The sequence below is a fragment of the Podarcis pityusensis genome (genome assembly GCF_964106645.2).
Source record: "Podarcis pityusensis genome assembly, chromosome: 4".
NCBI lineage: Eukaryota > Metazoa > Chordata > Lepidosauria > Squamata > Lacertidae > Podarcis > Podarcis pityusensis.
Genome location: NC_138027.1, coordinates 4,408,251 through 4,426,869, shown reverse-complemented (window position 1 = coordinate 4,426,869; position 18,619 = coordinate 4,408,251). Strand labels below are relative to the sequence as shown.

The following is an 18,619-nucleotide window of genomic DNA, read 5'->3' as shown; positions in this document are numbered from 1 at the left end:
GGGATCTTGCCTCCATCCATTCTTCTCTGACAGATCATGGACTTAGGGGGTGCAGAATTCCTTGGGGAGTTGGGCAGCAGAAGCCAATCCCCAATTCTTCTACAGCAGGAGGACAGGGTCAAAACCACCCCTGCTTCTCTCTTCTTCCTCCTTGCAATCAAAATTTAGATTCCTGTATGCTCTGTGAAGGTAAGGACCTGCCGTTTTATCCCTGCTTCTGAGATATGTTAAGCACCACGTTCCAATGATGATGGAAATTTACTACAGCCCAGAGTGCTGCTCTGTTAACCGAGTCAAAATGGACATGTTTTTCCCCTGCAAAGTCAGCACAGTGTAAATTAATGTCAAAAGTCTGAGTCACAGCAAGTCATCAGAATTATTTTGCTTTATTTTCCTTTCAAGGAACCCTGACGTGTTTTCATGTACAGAGTACCATTTGAGAAAAGAAACAGGACCCCTTCCGTCTTTCTCTCCCCTGACCCAAACTGCTCCAGCGCACGGTTCAGGCAAACCATTCCTAGACAGCCCAGGCACCACTGGGATGGGAGCTGAAACAACCATAAACTGCTCAAGTGCATTTGGGTGGGGAGCATAAATAAAGCTTTGCTTTTGAAAAGGGCAAGTAGGACCTGCAATAAAATGTTGCAGCACAGGGCTCCTGTTCACTGCTCCAGCCAGCCATGGCCTCTCCCCCTGATGTTCAGCTGTACGATACTCCATTCAGTTCCCTCTCAACAGTCAGGAGACACCCGCACTGTGCATTGAAAGCACTATAACGTCACTTTCAGGCATCCAGGGTTTCTCCCAAAGAACCTTGGGAACTCTTGTTTTCTAAGGGCGCTGAGACTTTTCGGAGGTCCTGTCCCCTTTGCAAAGCTACAGTTCCCAAGCTTCCTGGTAACTGGAGTTGCTTAAAGTGGTGTGATCCTGCTTTCAATGCATAGTGTGCCTATCACCACTTTTAGCTATTTCTTCAAAATGCCTGCCCCCCTCTTCTGCAAAGTTCCTCCCTGGGGACTGCAAGGGCCTTCCTCTTGAATGTGGATGGTGCTGCTTTGGCTACAAGGGACACTCATTATATAATACCACTAAGAAAGGAAATGATGCCCTCCTTGGTTAAATAGGAAAAGGAATCCATTCAAAATGCCTTTCAAGCCTCGTCTGGCGCGCAAGGCCCTCCCAGCCAAACAAGGAACTTCTTGGAAATACAAGGAGCACGCAGTTCGGCAGAATTTATTACACATTCGTTTAGGGGAGAAAAAGAATTAAGCCACGCTATGCCTTTCAAAAGATCTTTTCGCAGAAGAGATATCAGATTGCAAATGTCTGGTTTGTGGATTACACAGTGCAGACACAGAGTCAAACCAGACCTCCTCAGTGTGCATAACTAAATATGCTTATTGGGGGGTGGCAAACGGGTGCAGAGTGTGGCTCAGCCCCCTTGAAGCCTCTGAACCCTTACATCACTTGACTCTCCCCAAATTGCACCGTACCTTTCTGGATAGCGAGGTCACCCCACAAGGGATCCAGCAGCACATTTTGACCCTCTGCCCCACTGGCTGCCCAACAGAACCCCCAAATACCGGCATGCATTGGGGCGAGGAAATTCTTGCAACATGCAGAATGTTATATCTGCCACCCTCGGAACTTCCCCTGTCGAATGGCCCACTTGAAGCTTAATGGGTGGGGCGGGTGGGGAGAAGGAACTCCAGTTAGCTAGAAAGGTTTATTTCACCCCTTGGGGACACCTTTGGAACAACCCTTCCTGGAATCCTTGCCAAGTGCACGAGGAGCAGCTGCAGAAGCATTTTCTGCTCTGAAAGAGGATGTCCCTCTTGCCCCAGGAAGGATTCCTCCCAGTGCACTGGGGCTTTTTCACCCTTTCACACATGCACCTGCCATTGGACTCCCAGCATCAAAACAGTGCAGAACAGGATGTTCACATGAAGATCCTACTTTTGATCAAAAGTCCAGGGAACAAGTCAGAGATGGCGGCGACCCTCAGCTGCAGCTCTGGAGAGCAATTCAGCAGTTGCCACAGGGCAGGGGGCGAAATGCAGGGCTCGAGAGACCCCTCTCTCTCATCCATCCACAATATACCCAACTGGCCTAGCTGCAAGCGGCATTGCCCACAGCTTTCCCTATCCTTGCAAATCCCGGGGCTGATGGGATTTGTGGTCCAAAACATCAGGAGAGTCCCAGGGGCAAAGGGAGGCTGAGCGATTCCAATGGTGGTGCCATTTCCCGCGGACTTCCTACGTCTGAGTCGCCCCAACTGCACTGGAATCGGACGGACGGTGCCATCACTCTCCCCTGGGAGTTTTGGCTTCATGGGGTGACGCCAGGCTGCACAAGGAAGGCTTGGAGACCAAGGGGTGATGGCCCATCTCGCCCCAGGAGGGTCCGGCCCAGCCTGTTTCCCATCACGGTGCTCCCAATATTCTGGAGAAGCCGGTTCTGGTCACCCAAAGGTGGTCGGTGGTGTGGGAAGCAGCCGAGCAGCAGGACAGACACATCCTCTTTCACTGGCTCAGGGTTGGGGCACCCTTGCTTGCCCATTCCCTGCTGAGCAGCACCCTATTGCACACACAGGCCCACACTTTCCGTGGGGCTGCTTGGGCGAGGAGTGGGAGTTCGGAAAGGGTTTCCCTCCGCCAAGAGCTCCCTCTTCTCTGTAGTTCGTCATCAACGTGCTTTCGGGATAAACACCCGCATGTGTTCCTGCAGTTATGTCCAAACGCGGAAAGAACAGAGGTTGAAGGCAGAAATCGTCCCGCGGGATCCAAGGCGGCCGGCTTGTCCTTTTCGGGGAGAAGGGAAGAGTCGGCACGGCAGGCCCCGATTCGCAGCTCCTGTTTGCCGAGAGCTGGCGGGCCCTGCCTCTTCTAACAAGAGACCAGCGAGACATGCTCTCGTAGAAAAGGAACTCACTGTACAAAAAAATGCCCGGCTACCAACAGGGATGTTGTAAGAGGAAAAATAGTGCAAAAATACAGAGAAAGAGAAAGAGAGAGGAGATTTTTCTGAACCAGCCCAGGTTTATAAACCTAAGGCAAGCCAGGGGGTGGTTACTACTTTCAGCAAGGCAAGATATGTGAAGAAAGTTGGGAAAAGGCTGCTCCGAGCTGGAACACTCAAAGAGGGTCCTCTCCCTCCAACAAAATGCACATTATTGCTGCTACCCTCCCTCCTCTCCAGGCCGTTCCTGGGCAGCTGGTCTCACTTTGCCAGCCCCTCTCCTGTATCAGGATGGTGATGGGGTGGCAGGCAGAGACATTGCCCTCCCAGGCCTCATTTGGGCAGCCCAGCTGCACCCCACAGCCAAGTCTTGCTTCTCAGATCTGCTGTGCTGGCTAGGAGGGGACCCCAGTGCGAATCCTGATCCCCCACAAGGGATGGGGCAGGGCTGGCCAGCAAGGGCAGAAGGTCTGGGGCTGACAGTGCTGCTGCTGCAGAACAGATCCTCTCTGCTGATTTCTTTTGCTCTACGGCAACCATAATAACTAAGGACGAGCGAGTTGGGACGGCAGGGGAGGCCCCCCCCCAAAGGTTCTGTTTCCTTTCGCATCAGCAATAAAAAGGTTTTAAATATGCTCATTAAAATAATTCTTTTCTTTTCTCTCTTTTTTTTCTTAAAAAAAAGATTCCTCTCCCTCCCAACCCAAGCGGCGGCGACACCCCCTTTTGTGCAAAGTCCTTCCCACCCCCCCCAAATTCCAGCTGTCGCAGCAGCTGCTGAGCAAGAGGCCGCGATCCTGAGAGGTCAGTGATTCAAAATGCATCTCCTCCTTTGGGTGTCCTCAGGGCCGCCCTCCGCCACACGCAGCTCGGTGGCCGCAGCTCCCCAGGCACGACCTGGACGGAGGTGGGAGGAGGGAGCCGGCGGGGGGGGGGGAGGAGCGGGGTTACTCCAAGCCCAGGATGTAGTTGATCCCTTGGACCAGTCCGATGATGACCGGCTGCCAGGCCACCAGGTAGCGGAGCCAGTCGAGGAGCTGCCCGTACATGACGTGCGGCCGTTCCCAGCTGCAGCGGAAAGAGTTAAAAGGAAACTCGAGGTGCAAAAACCAGGGGGGCCCAAAGGCGGTGGGATACCTGCTCCTCCCGCTTAGAATTGCCCAAATTAACGAGTAATGAGTTTCAGAGCCCTGCAGGTCCGAAGCTTTGGCAGCTGCAGGGAGAAGGTTCTTCCAGAGGAACATACCGTATTTTTCGCTCCACACACTTTTTCCCTCCTAAAAAGTAAAGGGAAATGTGTGTGCATCTTATGGAGCGAATGCAGGCGGGAGGCAGGCAGGAAAAGCCCCCAAGAGCCGCACACCCTTTAAAGAGCGCACGGCTCTTGCTGGCTTTTGCGGGAGGTGGGGGAAGGGACAGAAGGCAGCCCCACCTCCCCGGAAAAGCCCCCAAGAGCCGCACTCCCTTTCACGAGCCGCTTGGAGGCTTTCCCCCCGAGGAAAGCCTGCAAGCACCGCACACACGCTCCACACGGCTCGTGAAAGGGAGCGCTGAGCAGTGCCTGGGATGCAGACAGGCTCTGCTCAGCGCTCCCTTAAAAAAAAAATTCCCCTTGCATTCCCCCTCTAAAAGCTAGGTGCGTCTTATGGTGTGAAAAATACGGTAGTTAAAACTGTGGAACTCTCTGCTGCAGGAAAGTGGTGGCAGCCAACCTAGAGGACTGGACAAATTCATGGAGGGCTGTTGATGGCTGCTAGCTCTGCCTCCGTGCTTCTGAACACCAGTTGCTGGAAACCACAGGGGAGGAGAGGGCTCTTGTGGCCGGTTCCTGCGTGGTGGTTTCCCACAGGCTGGCCACTGGGAGAAGAGGATGCAGGACCAGATCAGCCATTGGCCTGATCCAGCAGGCTCTTTTGACGTTAAGCCCAGGGCTAATCCCTTCCTCCATGAATCTGCCCAGTCCTCCTTTAAAGCCATCTAGCCTCATGTGGGAGGGAGTTCCATAGGTTAACTGTACGTCCTTTCTTTTTATTTCTGCTGGATGCCCGCGAGATCCGGGGTGATGACAGAGGAAAGGAAACTTTTCTCTGCCTGTCCCTTTGCCAGACCATGTATCATTTCAGGCACTACAGTGGTACCTTGGTTCTCAAACGCCTTGCTATTCAAACTACTTGGAACCTAAACACGGCAAACCTGGAAGTAAGCGTCCCGGTTTGCGAACTTTTTTCGGAAGCCAAACGTGCTCCGTTTTGAGTGTTACGCTGAGGTCTGCCTGTTTTCACTATTTTGCGTTTTTGTTTTTGCGACTGTGTGGAACCCAGTTCTGCTACTGATTGAATGATTGTGTGACTGCAGTACGTTGATTATTGCTTTCATTTTATGGATCAATGGTCTCGTTAGATAGTAAAATCCATGTTAAGTTGCTGTTTTAGGGGTTGTTTTTAAAAGCTTGGAACGGATTAATCCATTTTGCATTACAGTGGTACCTCGGGTTAAGAACTTAATTAGTTCTGGAGGTCTGTTCTTAACCTGAAGCACCACTTTAGCTAATGGGGCCTCCTGCTGCCGCCGCTGCGCGATTTCTGTTCTCATCCTAAAGCAAAGTTCTTAACCCGAGATAATATTTCTGGATTAGCGGAGTCTGTAACCTGAAGCATCTGCAACCTGAATCGTCTGTAACCCGAGGTACCACTGTACTTTCTATGGGAAAGCGCGCCTTGCTTTTGGAACGGACTTCCGGAAGGGATTAAGTTTGAGAGCCAAGGTACCACTGTACTGCCATGGCTGCAACCTCTGAGGGACTGGGCAGAAGAAGCTGCTCCTGTCCAGCCTGCGCCCAGCCATAGGCTGCTGCCTTTCAGTCAAAGGAGCTTCTTGGTGTGCCTGTTCTGGCTGCAGACCCTTCCTCCCCTCTCCTGCAGACCCCCTTCCTTGAAGGATACGGGTTGCTGAACATCCTCTTCAGGTCCACCTTCTCTTTGCAGTAGGGGCAGGTCTGCTTCTTCCCAACGATGCACCAGCCGCGGATGCAGAACTCGTGGAAGCTGGGAGGGGCAGCGAGTTAAGGGCAGCGGGAGCAAAGCGCAGAAAAGGCAACGGCATGTTGGTCTGCTGCTGGCCGCCTACCGGGGTGGGGTGGGGTTCACGTTTCACCCTGTGAAATGGGGGAGAGGAGGGACAGAGAGCCCCACGCCCCCCCCCAAATGTCCATCAGAAGCACCTGCTGCCTCTGACTTGCCCTGACTGCAGCTGGACTTCTTGTTCACTGCGATTCCTGCACTGCAGGGGGTTAGACCAGATGACTTTCTGGGCCCCTTCCGAGTCCAGTTCTACGGTTCCAAAGGACCTGGCGCAGCTCCTGTGGTTAGGCAGAGGGCTCCAATTGGAGAACAGCCTCGACCAAAGGTGTCAGGGGCTTTGAAGACACTCGAACTCAGGACGCAAGAGAGAAACGCACTAAGAGGAAGGCATGCTTGGCAAATCCACCCTGTGATCAACTCCTGCCCGGAAACCAATGTCCCCACAGTGGAAAGACGTGTGGGTCCAGAATTGGCCTCCACAGTCACTTACAGACTCATTGATAAAACCGTATTCATGGAAGACAATCTTACTCGGCTACGAGGGATCGCCAGAGAAGAAGAAGAATGGTTCCATATATATAATATGTGACCATACTTGTGATGCTGTCTTTGTGATTCATTGCCTGTACACGGATACATTCAAATGGAAAGTGGAATAGCGAAGCAATAAATCAAATTGAATCCAAGCCCAAGGCAGCCATTGGCTAGTTGGGCGCCCTCCTGCCTTTGAAATGGAAGCCTGCGAAAGTCATTTGGGGAAACATGCATGTACATAGATTCCGGCCATGACCGGCCATCGAACTGTCATAGTAACAGGGCAGAAAAACAAACACACGAGGCGTCCCCAGCGCTTGTGACGGACGCTTGCCAGTTCCATGCCTCTGCCTTCATGTGTCACTCCTGGTTCCTCTTTCTCCAACCACAACCACACACTAGGGAGCCACAAGGGCTGCTGCGTCACTAACCAGGACTCCCAACACAAAGCTCAAAGGCTGCGCTCAGGATCCCTAGAATCACGGAAATGTGAAGTTGAATGGGAACCCTGAAGGTCCTCTAGCCCACCCCCTGGAACACAGGACTCTTTCACGCAATGTGGGGCTCGAACCCACAACCCTGAGATTAAGAGCCTCGCGCTCTAACAACTGTGCTGCCTGGGGCTGCTGGGAGTCGTAGTCTGAAACAGCCAGAGGGTGCCATGCTGGGAAAGGCTGCTAAGCAGCAAAGGATTTTCTTCCTCCCTCTTTGCTCGCTTTCTGCTCAAGCTTCCCTACGAAAGAGTGCAGAGGTACGAAATGTTCCTGGCTGAAACCAGCGGCCACAAGTCATGACATTTCAGCACAAGCCGCAAGGAGTCTCGCTCCCCCGCCACCCCGGTGCACATGGAGGAAGCCACCAACCACCTCCCAGCCGCAGGGAGGCAGCGTCACAGAAACTGGGCCGGGGAAGCAGTCGTGAATTTAGTCAGGGCCTCAACGCTTCCCCTGGTTGCGGTGTGGGCGAACACACATGGGGATGACGGCACCCCTGCAAAGTCACGGCTTCCGGGAGAAGGGGAACCGGGCTTGGCCCTCTGAAGAATGAGAACGCCAGCACTTAGAAGTGTAGAACTGTGAAGAGTTGGAAAGGGACCCCCAAGGCTCATCCAGTCCAACCCCCCCCCCCCCCCCGCAATGCAGGAATCTCAACTAGAGCATCCCTGAGAGGTGGCCAGCCACTCTCTGCATAGAAACCTCCAATGACAGACAGCCCACTGTATTCAGAGGCCGTGGAATCACAGAATTGTCGGGTTGGAAGGAGCCCCCAAGAACCACCTGGTCCACACACACCCCGGCGATGCCGGAATTACAGAGAGCACCCCCGCCAAAGGATACACGTGATTGCAGGACAGCCTGTACGTGTTCTCGATGATCCCTTCTTCGTTGACGTCCACAAAGATCTGCTGGCCACAGACGGCACAGACGCTGTCCGAGAGGTGCTTGGTGGGCATCCCTGACGCGCTGTAGAACTGCTCCGCAGGCGCCAAGAGGCCGGGAGGAAGACACAGAGGACCCGGGTGAGTGGAGGCATCTCAACTCAGGCTCCCTCCTGGGGGGAATACCAGCAAACTAGCCCCAGAGACCACCTTGGATGCGAGTCCTTCAAGACCTGCTTCTCAGGATCTGCAGACTCGCTTTAGGGGGTTTAGTCTGGGTCATGATTTAATTGTGGATATGTCAGTTTCAGGGACACGGGTGGCGCTGTGGGTTAAACCACAGAGCCCAGGACTTGCCGATCAGAAGGTCGGCGGTTCAAATCCCCGCAACGGGGTGAGCTCCCGCTGTTCGGTCCCTGCTCCTGCCAACCTAGCAGTTCGAAAGTACGTCAAAGTGCAAGTAGATAAATAGGTACCACTCCGGCAGGAAGGTAAATGGTGTTTCTGTGCGCTGCTTTAGTTTCGCCAGAAGCAGCTTAGTCATGCTGGCCACATGACCTGGAAGCTGTACACCAGCTCCCTCGGCCAATAAAGCGAGATGAGCGCCGCAACCCGAGTCAGCCACGACTGGACCTAATGGTCAGGGGTCCCTTTACCTTTACGTCAGTTTCACTGTTACTGTTATTAATTTCCCATTTCTTTATTTTTAGATCTTTCCTGGGGATTGCTTAATTCTGTTCCACGTGCCTTCAAATGTCTTTATTTGCTGCTTACGACTACTTTTGTTACGCTTTCATTATTACGTGAACTTCTCGTCTTGCAAGCTGCCTTGAGCAGGGCTACAACTGTGGAAAAGCGGCTCAGGAATGAACTACGGTGATGATGAAGGCTGCGGCGAGAGCGCAGAGTAACTGCAGCCAGGTGGCAACCGCACATGGGAGAACCCCCCCCCACCCAAGAAGCAAGACCTCATCCAGGGAACTGAGGCTGGCTGCAAAAAGGTCAGGGGGTGATACTTTGTCACTCTTTGATTGCTGTGTTTATTATTTTAGCATAGTGGTACCTTGGTTGTCAAATGGCTTGGCTCCTGAGCAAATCAGCTCCCGAATGCCACAAACTTGGAAGTAAGTGTTCTGGTTTTTGAAAAAATTTTGGAAGCCGAACATCTGGCGCGACTTCTGCTTGAGTGCGGGAAGCTCCTGCCGCCAATTGGAAGCCGCGCCTTGCTTTTCGAACGGTTCCAGGAGTTGAATATACTTCCGGTACAGATTAAGTTTGACAACCAAGGTACTGCTGTGTTGCTAATGTTGCTCACTACTATTTATACAGTTGGTATGTTTCCTCTCCCAACAGTTTGCTATATGAAACATTCGTGTATTATATGATTCCCTCTCCAACCACCATGACATTCTGTATTGTGTATCTTTCTCAATGGAGACTTTTGGGTCACAAGTGACTAAGAAGTGTAATCAATGAAATGAGAGAGGTTGACACGAGGCTTTCTCCAGCCTGGCTCCCTCGCTCCAGGCCAGGGTTCCTCACACTTTTTAAACAGGGGGCCAGTTCACTGTCCCTCAGACACTGTTGGGGGCCGGACTATAGTTTGAAAAAAATATGAATGAATTCCTATGCACACTGCACATATAATAAATTATTACTACTACGTATTATTAAGGAGGTTAAAACTTGGTACTCTGTTTCCAGTTTGATGTAGGCGCTGTGAGTCACTTTTATACTTCATTTCTTCTGGGTTATTTTTGATGGTGTTGTTCCTCATGCATATGACTTTCTCTGCATTGACGTTTATTTTCAGACTTGGGGAAGTGTGGGTGGAGAGCTTTATTTGAAAGGTTAACCCACCACTATTTACATGGAGATTCCCTTGTACAATAAACTGTTGTGATTCAGGCTTCTCTTCTTGCTAATTCTATTTGCATATGTTGCCTGTGTTTTTGGGGCTTCCCTAACTTTTAAGGTTGCCAAGGCCGCCGCACGGGACCCGCGAGTGCGATAAGGAGGCAACCAGCCGGCGAGGCACTGCTCCGGTGGGCACGGAGCCGGCCTGAGGGGAAGGGAGGAAGGGAAGGGCTGGCGTGGAAGGGGTTCCTCTGCCACCGTCCCATCCTCCGCCGACTTAAAGGGGCAGCGCGCCGTTACCAAGCAGCTGGTGGTGGCTTTGTTACACACGCGCGCTTTTACCTCAAGACTCTTCCCGCCCAGCCACTTCCGAGCCTCGGGCCTTGCCGGCAGGGGAGTGTGTGTCAGGAGCGATCTGCCAGGTGGGCAGGGTCCAGGACACTGGCAGGCCAGATCTGGCCCACAGGCCGTAGTTTGAGGACCCCTGCTCCAGATGTTTCGGGGCGACAAATCTGATCACCCTTGAATGTGTCAAGCGTGGCTGTCATGAACACATCTCTGAATGCCTCTCTCTAGAAACCGAGGGGGCAGTTTGCCCCATGTGGATGCACTTTGCGTCCTGAGGCTATTATGAAGAGTGCTTCTCAAAGAAGCTCTCTGGCACCGACTGGTGGCTGAAGTTTGTCGCGGAGGTAGAGAGAGAGAGCCCCCTCTTTTGCTGCGATCACAGCATGACCTGCCAGCTCATCCTCCTGGTATTGAGATCATCTGTAGCATTAAATGCCTCCTTGCCCAGGGAAAAGTCCCCAGCCCGGTGTAAAAAACTAGTCCAATACCTGGCGCTTGTTTAGCTGAAACCCCAAGTGAAAGGCGGCTTTGACACTCAGAATTCAGCCGCCACCCAAGCTCAGGGCAGAGCAGCCCTCAGCTGCTCACAGAAGCAGGATGCTGCCCAGGAAGAGCAGCCTCAAGGCAGCTGGGGAAGGAACACCGCCAGGCACCATCATCATGCCTCTTAGCTCCCTCTTCCGTTCTCGTTCTGTGCCTTGCAAAAATCCCATCTTTCCCACTGAACTGAAACTTGATTGAGCAAAATCTCTGGTTCAGCGGGTGAGACTGGATTTTTGCAGAATGACCAGAAAAGCTCTCAAACCCGGGGGTGGGGTGGGGAATTAAATCGGGACACAATATGACCAAAATATGGGCCAAGTGAAAGTGTGGGTGAGCCCTTGGTGACCGACAAGATCGGATTATAAGCAACTCCCCCCACCCCACCCCCCTTTGTTTGTAACTTTTGGACTGAAGCACATCAATAAATTTCTAAAATTACTTGGGACCCTATCAAGGGAGCTCCACAACTATCTCTGCAGCCCGTTCTTAAGGATCTGAACGTGGACATTCGGCCAAAGGACTGACTTGTGCTGTTGCATGCTGCCAGATTATCCATTGCTTGAAAGGGGGAAAGTATTACAAAACCTAAATATTTGTTTGGGGTATGCTAATGGTTGGGACTTGGCCATATCAGAGGAGATGAAAAAGGGATCTGAGGATGCAGAAACTCAAGAGGGAATTTATCACCAATGCCAACGCTGACAATTTACAGCGCTCTTTTATCTGCACCAGTGTACAGTGGTGCCTCGCTAGACGAAAGAGTTTTCCGTTTTTTGAGTGGTTCCGCAAGACGAATTTCCCTATGGGCTTGCTTCGCAAGACGAAACGTCTTGCGAGTTCTTGCGAGTTTGTTTCCTTTTTCTTAAAGCCGCTAAGCCGTTAATAGCCGCTAAGCCGTTAATAGCCGTGCTTCGCAAGACGAAAAAACCGCAAGACGAAGAGACTCGCGGAACGGATTAATTTCGTCTTGTGAGGCACCACTGTATAAAACCTAGAATTCATCAACACTGATTATTTGTTGGTTTTTCAAAGTTTTGCCTACCCCCGTGTCAAATGGGACAGCGTTACTTGGCTTTCCTAAATTTATGTTTGTTATTTTGTTTCCCAAGGTTACGTTAACCCTTTTCTTTAAAAAGCGGCTTGCCCTGCATGAATCTTACCCCTATAGTGGAGGCCATGTAGTCAGCACACATCTCGGCAAAGTCTCGCTCCAGTACTCCGTAATAGAGGCCATAGAAGAGGAGAGAAATCCCAAAGTCCATTCCATCTTCTGGCTTGATTCTATCGAAGGGAACAGCCTTTCGTAAGTCCCACACTGACAGACAGCTCAGGGCAACTGCTAGGGCCTTTACTGAACACCCCACTCAGAAACCACGCTGCAGGTTCTCTCATGCCAGCTTAATTTCACCTCTTACGGGGGCAGAGGGAGCCTGCCTCAGGAAAATGTCTCCCTTCAGGACAAGATGCTCAGGGGCAGGCACGGTGCTTAGACTTCAAAATGAACAAACTCCCAGCGCATCTGTGGATCAGCCCCTTGGGAACTGTAGTTCCCCCAGATTTTCTGGGACTACAACCACCCCCCTCCCTGGCGAGCGGGGCCAAGGGATGGGGCTGGTGGGAGCCTGGGGGACTTCCTAGCTGCATGCTCAGGCAAACCAGGTGCCTTAGGGGTTTGGCCTCCTCCCGGGTCCCTGATTCCTCGCTTTGCCCCGTGCTGCACTCTTTGAATGTCTTCTGCACGCCCAGCATTTCTCAGCGCTAATGCAGAATCAGGGATCTGGCACGGAACTGGTGCCCTGAACACATCAGCTAGCATTTCTTCCTTTTCACAGAGAAAGAGGCTTGCGTCTGCCAGGAGAGTGGGATTCCTAGAAGTCAGGAAGTAAACATGGAGCAAGCCTTCCAGTATTTAAACGGGGAGGAGCTGCACGTCGCCCCCTCCTGGCGGCTGCTGCTGCTTCCTATGTTCCTCTCCATTCCTCTTTGCCACTCGGCCCCCAACGCTGGATGATTTGGGTCTCTTTCTGGCACAGATCATGCTCAGATCCGCTGACCACGTTCATGAGACAGACTGTGAGGGGCACTGAGGGACCGCAGGGCGGCCGTAGTTCTGCCCATGGTTTGTCTCTCTTCTGGGTCACGCTCAGACTCCCCAATTCAACAGTGAAGCAGAAGGAAGGGGCCGAAGGGAGAGTGTGGGATCACCCCCTTGAGGCTGAACATCTTTTGCTGCAACTGCACCACACCTGCTTAATTTAGGGCTGGCTTGGCTGTTTAGTTGGACAATAAAAGGTGCTTTGAGGCAGCATGAATAATATCGCTAAAGCGCAGCCTTCCAAATCACATTCCTCTCCCTGGGATCCTTGGTCCCTATTCCTGGGGCATGCCTCTCAGATCACAGGATAACGCTGGGGAAATGTCTCCTTTTCTGATTTCTAAGCATTTCACAGGGGTAGAGCAGAGCCAGCGGGATGCAGTGGTTACGAGTGCTGAACATCTCATAGCCCCGCACCCCTTGTATCTTGCTCTGCGCTGCCAGATTTTGTGCCCATTCGACTGCCCATCCCACTTCCCCAAACTATTCTTCTGATACGCCATGTACTAAGGCAAGGAGACGCGGGTGGCGCTGTGGGTTAAACCACAGAGCCTAGGGCTTGCCGATCAGAAGGTCGGCGGTTCGAATCCCCGTCATGGGGTGAGCTCCCGTTGCTCGGTCCCTGCTCCTGCCAACCTAGCAGTTCGAAAGCACGTCAAAGTGCAAGTAGATAAATAGGTACGGCTCCGGCGGGAAGGTAAATGGCGTTTCTGTGTGCTGCTCTGGTTCGCCAGAAGCGGCTTAGTCCTGCTGGCCACATGACTCGGAAGCTGTATGCCGGCTCCCTCGGCCAGTAAAGCAAGATGAGCGCCGCAACCCCAGAGTCGGTCACGACTGGACCTAATAGTCAGGGGTCCTTTTTACTAAGGCAAGGGCACATCTATGAAGAGGGCAGTTCTGCAGCTAGTGGGAGACTTGAAAGCTATATCTCTTGCAATGCCAACAACAGAGGGGTTCTCTCACCTGAATAATAGGTTAAGCCCAAAGAGCGTGAACATCACAGCCATGTAGCCCACGATTCCTGTGGCGTAGCTGATCTTGTATATTAGCAGAAACCACTTGTACACCAACCTACGTGCAAAAGAGAGAAGCGGGAACACAGATTCAGCGCAGAGAAAAGAAAGTCCTTCATGGAGCGCAGAGTTAAACTATGGAACTCCTTCCGGCAGGAGGAGGGGATGGCCCCCAATTTGGATGGCTTTGAAAGATGATAGGACAAATTCACAGAGGAGGAGGAGAGGGCTATTGATGGCTCCTGGCCAGGATGGCTCCGCTCTGCCTCCACAGCTGGAAGCAGCAATGCTTCTGAATTGCTGGAAACCGCAGGAGGCGAGAGTTGCTCTAGTGCTCAAATCTTGTTTGCAGGTTTCCCTTTTGGGCGTCTGGTTAAGCACTGAGAGAACAGGATGCTGGGCCTGGTGTGCCAATGGCTGCAGCGTTCTTATGTAAGAGCCAAGAGGTTTCTGCTTACCTGGGAGTCGTCTGGACGAGAGGTTTGCGCGTTGCTCTGAACGTGACGAAAGCTGTGACGACGGAAAAGAAGACCCAGATCACCAGGAACCGCCACCAGTGCAGCTTCACTGTGAAGTAGAGGGGGACAACCCACATCTGGAAGAGGGTCACCATCTGTAGCAAGGGAAGAGAAGGAAAGAGTTCTGGGCAACGCAATTTAAGGAGGATGTCGACAACCTGGAGGATCCAGGGTCTGGAATCCAAGCCTTAGGAGGAACGATTGAGGGAGTTGGGGATGTTTAACCTAGAAAAGAGGAGACTGAGAGGAGATATGTTAAAGGTAAAGGTAAAGGTACCCCTGACCATTAGGTCCAGTTGTGGATGACTCTGGGGTTGCGGCGCTCATCTCGCTTTATTGGCCGAGGGAGCCGGCGTACAGCTTCCGGATCATGTGGCCAGCATGACTAAGCCGCTTCTGGTGAACCAGAGCAGCGCACGGAAACGCCGTTTACCTTCCTGCCAGAGTGGTAACTATTTATCTACTTGCAGTTGATGTGCTTTCGAAGTGCTAGGTGGGCAGGAGCTGGTACCGAACAACAGGAGCTCACCCCGTCGCGGGGATTCGAACCACCGACCTTCTGATCGACAAGCCCTAGGCTCTGTGGTTTAGACCACAGTGCCACCCGCGTCCCCGGAGATATGGTAGCCATCTTCAAATATCTCCAGGATGGAAGATGGAGTGAACTATACCACTGCCAAACATAGAATGTAAGCTGGGTTCAGCCACATTTTCTAGTGTACTATTTGCGTTGGGGGTTTTTGCTGCTTGCCCAGTGGGATACCATGTGGGTGGGGCTTCTGCCCAAAGGGAGCAGAGTCACAGCCACAAAGCCCAGCCCCTCCTCATCCAGCTCCCTCTACAGAATGCAGCCTCATCCCCTTTCAGGTGGGGCTTCCATAGGTGGCACCCCTGTGAGGATGGTGGAGGGGTCTCGAGAACATGTACCCTGGGGAGGGAGCAGCTTACGTTATAGGAGCGGGGGTGCCTCTGCTTCCACTGCACAAGGAGGAGCTGAGCCACCACCAGGGTGGCGATCAGGATGAGGACCATTTCGGCGTGCATGGCCTCGTGGCCGCGGTGCTTGGCATGCATCCGAGCGTGTTCGACCCTGGAACGAGAGAAGAGCAAGTCAGTCTCTCGCACACTCACGGTCTTTGCAGCTCTTGCATCTCAGGTAAGCACAGAGGGTGTTTGGCAGCATCACACCTGCATGGCAAACGGGACTCTGCAAGAAGACACGGAAGCAGGTATGTGTGTGTGGGTCGTGGGCTGCAGGAAACATGGAGTTTGGTACAGTACGATTGCACACGTTTAACTTCTTGCGGTTTCAACCGTACGCGGTTGGAGGGAGGCTTACTGAAACTGCACAAGTTAAATCCAAGCAAGGCAGAGAGCTGAACATTTTTTGTTTCTTTTTTTTGCACTAGGTCAGGGTTCTTAAAATGGAGGAAGGTTCCTGAATTGGCCCCTGTAGGAAGCGAAATGCCAGACCAATATGATCTTTGGCACCTTGAACACAAACAAGGATGGAAAGGAGCTACGAAGTGAATAAAAATTACACAGAGTAAGTAGCAGATGCATAACAATGTACTGGAAAAAAGCAATGGAAACAGGCCGGCTGGCACTATTTGTCCAGGTTGCAAAGCTGGGCGGCGTTTGGCACAGGAAGTGAGGTGGCACAGCCTAAGGGTGGGCTCAAGCGCCGGGGGCAGCTAAGCTGAACTATGGCAGCCTCCCCCAGTCAAAACAAGGGAGGGGAGCAGGACCCTTTTAAAGGAACCACGACCCAAATGCATCAACTGTTTGAAGTCCAGACCTGCTGCTCTGCCAGATACCCTCTTAACACGGGATCTGTCAAGTTTTAAATGACCACAAATGAAGCGGCAGTTCAGCTCTCCTGTTATAAAACGGAGAAAAGGGAGGAGACAGAAAATTCTCTTGAAGGGCACATGCAAACTGCATAATTTTACGTTTCCACAAGTGCTTTGTGCACCAGCCATGAAGAAAACTGCACCAGGCAGGCAACTTGGTCTTTAAGGACCCAATAGAAGAGAAAACAGGTGTCATCTGACAAGTCCATGAACCTTGCAGGCAGGCAAGCAGGCAGGCAGGCTCTTCACTCACCTCCATCTCTCCTCGGGAGCCAAATGCGATAAATCAACCTGTGGGAGACAAGAACAAGCAGCTACAGCAGAAGCCTGGAAGAGAGAGCGAGAGAGAGAGAGAGAGCAGGCAGCAATCTCTAGCTCGAGGAAGAACCAAGCACAAAAACTGCTCCTGGTTCCTCCACGTGCCACGGGGCAGGGTTCAAAGGACAGCCCACGGTGTGTCTGTGCGTGCCTGCATTTAACAGACCTTTGGCTACAAACCAGGGGGAGGGAGGGGCATACATACATCAAAAGGCATGTCCAGAGGAGGGGCGCTAAACCCACTCCTTCCCCAACACTCTCCTGCTTCCAGCTCTTTGGTGGAAAGAAGTCAAGCCCTCCCACCAAACACACTTTAGAGTCGGTAAGGAGGCAGAACTGATTTGGCCCCGGATCTCTCTGGAATGCAAAGCGAAGTTTGATGGAGGCTTGAGGTGCTCCACGAGCACCAAGTGGTTTTCTTTCAAAATACTTTTCTTAAATTAAAAGTGTGAACTTAGACCCTGGAATAAAAACATGACATTCTCTCATTTCGCATGCCAGTTACTACTGCACCTTGCACAGAGCCATCCCATGAACAGCCTTGCCCAACCTGGCACCCTCCAGAGGGGTTGGACTACAGCTCCCATCAGCTCACACCAGCATAGGCACAAGAGGCGCTAATGGGGGACGGACTCCAACAGGTGTGCAAGGTATGACATTGGTTATCCCTGCCATACATAAAATGAACCACATCTAGCTGAAATGAGATTTCATTTCAAAATTAAGCCATTAAAGGTAAAGGGTAAATTAGGTCCAGTCGTGGACGACTCTGGGGTTGCGGTGCTCATCTCGCTTTATTGGCCGAGGGAGCCGGCGTACAGCTTCCGGGTCATGTGGCCAGCATGACTAAGCCGCTTCTGGTGAAACCAAAGCAGCGCACAGAAACACCGTTTACCTTCCCGTCGGAGTGGTACCTATTTATCTACTTGCACTTTGATGTGCTTTCGAACTGCTAGGTTGGCAGGAGCAGGGACCGAGCAACAGGAGCTCACCCTGTTGCGGAGATTCGAACTGCCGACCTTCTGATCGGCAAGCCCTAGGCTCTGTGGTTTAGACCACAGTGCCACCTGCATCCCCAGAACCCTTAAGCAATAACAGCAACAATAAGAATAATAATTTATTATTATTTGTACCCCGCCCATCTGACTGAGTTGCCCCGTCAAGTGTTAAGCAGCACTTCATGCAGGGATGCCAAGATCCCAGAAGGGATTTAGTACTGCACCAACAATATTCAATTATTCCCTCCATTCTGGGCAGATTCACATGTACTCTTTTGCCAGCATGGAATCCCAGGGAGCTCGAGACCTCATTATCACACGCTGGTAAATGACACAGGAATACACGTGTAACCTGATTCATCCGCTACGTTTTCCAAGGGATCCAGGCACCAAGATCATTCAACCCCTATCTGGAAGTCTCTCTCAAGTTACCCAGGGGTAGCTGTGTTGCTGCAGCACAAAGTACTTGTGGTATCTTGAAGAATCTATTTGCTGTCGCCATGGCTTCTCTGCTTTAGTGCAAGACAGGCATAGCTATAGAGAGACTTGCCATCAACCACGCCACTCACCTTTAGGACAGCCATCTCAACTCTTCAAAGCAGACAAGCATGGCTGACCTTCGACTCCCTTCTGCAAACTCGGCCTCTGTGAAATGCCAATCGGCCTTCCAACCCCCCCACTTCGCTGAGAAACATACAGAACCTTTGCAGCCCAACAGATTCCACCTGTATTGTTAGGTCACCTTCTAGGAGAGGCTAGGGAAGATTCTTAGAGAAGTGCCAAACACACACACCCGCTTCCCTGGGGGTCGTGTGGAATTTTGTTGGCACCATCTATGCCCCGCTGCACTTTTTACCAAAATGGCAGGTCCCTTCCCCCAAAGAGATTACAATCTAATTTTGACTCTGGGGTGGTGTGAGAGTCTGATGGGGCTCCTGTGTGTAGCTCATCGCCTCACAGGTTTCTGTGCAAGGCTGAAGGGAGGCAGCTGTCTCTTTTGCACAAAGGAGCTGCCTGTCTGGAGCTCAATAATTTAAAATGAGGTTGAATGATGGCCAGAAGATTATCTGGAAAGATTATACTATTTAAAAAAACACAACTTCAAGGATTTCCCAAAGGTTGGAGA

At 51.9% G+C, this 18,619-nt stretch overlaps 1 protein-coding gene across 5 annotated transcripts in view; it reads right to left on the bottom strand.

Moving 5' to 3' along the window:
• RNF121 (ring finger protein 121) overlaps window positions 1-18,619 on the bottom strand; it is a 188,153-nt gene that overhangs the window by 165,219 nt on the left and 4,315 nt on the right. For 2 of the 5 annotated variants that reach the window (XM_081002319.1, XM_081002317.1), the window contains exons 2-9: window positions 16,431-16,468; window positions 15,273-15,414; window positions 14,265-14,419; window positions 13,757-13,864; window positions 11,859-11,979; window positions 7,910-8,043; window positions 5,901-6,002; window positions 368-4,026 (exon numbers count right to left, since the gene is read on the bottom strand). In XM_081002319.1, the coding sequence (XP_080858445.1) occupies window positions 3,906-4,026; window positions 5,901-6,002; window positions 7,910-8,043; window positions 11,859-11,979; window positions 13,757-13,864; window positions 14,265-14,419; window positions 15,273-15,414; window positions 16,431-16,468 (921 nt within the window). In that variant the 3' untranslated portion in view covers window positions 368-3,905. Of the gene's footprint in view, window positions 1-367; window positions 4,027-5,858; window positions 6,003-7,909; window positions 8,044-11,858; window positions 11,980-13,756; window positions 13,865-14,264; window positions 14,420-15,272; window positions 15,415-16,430; window positions 16,469-17,845; window positions 17,953-18,062; window positions 18,215-18,619 lie in introns of those variants that run through there. The other 3 variants (XM_081002320.1, XM_081002321.1, XM_081002318.1) reach the window with 3 other exon arrangements.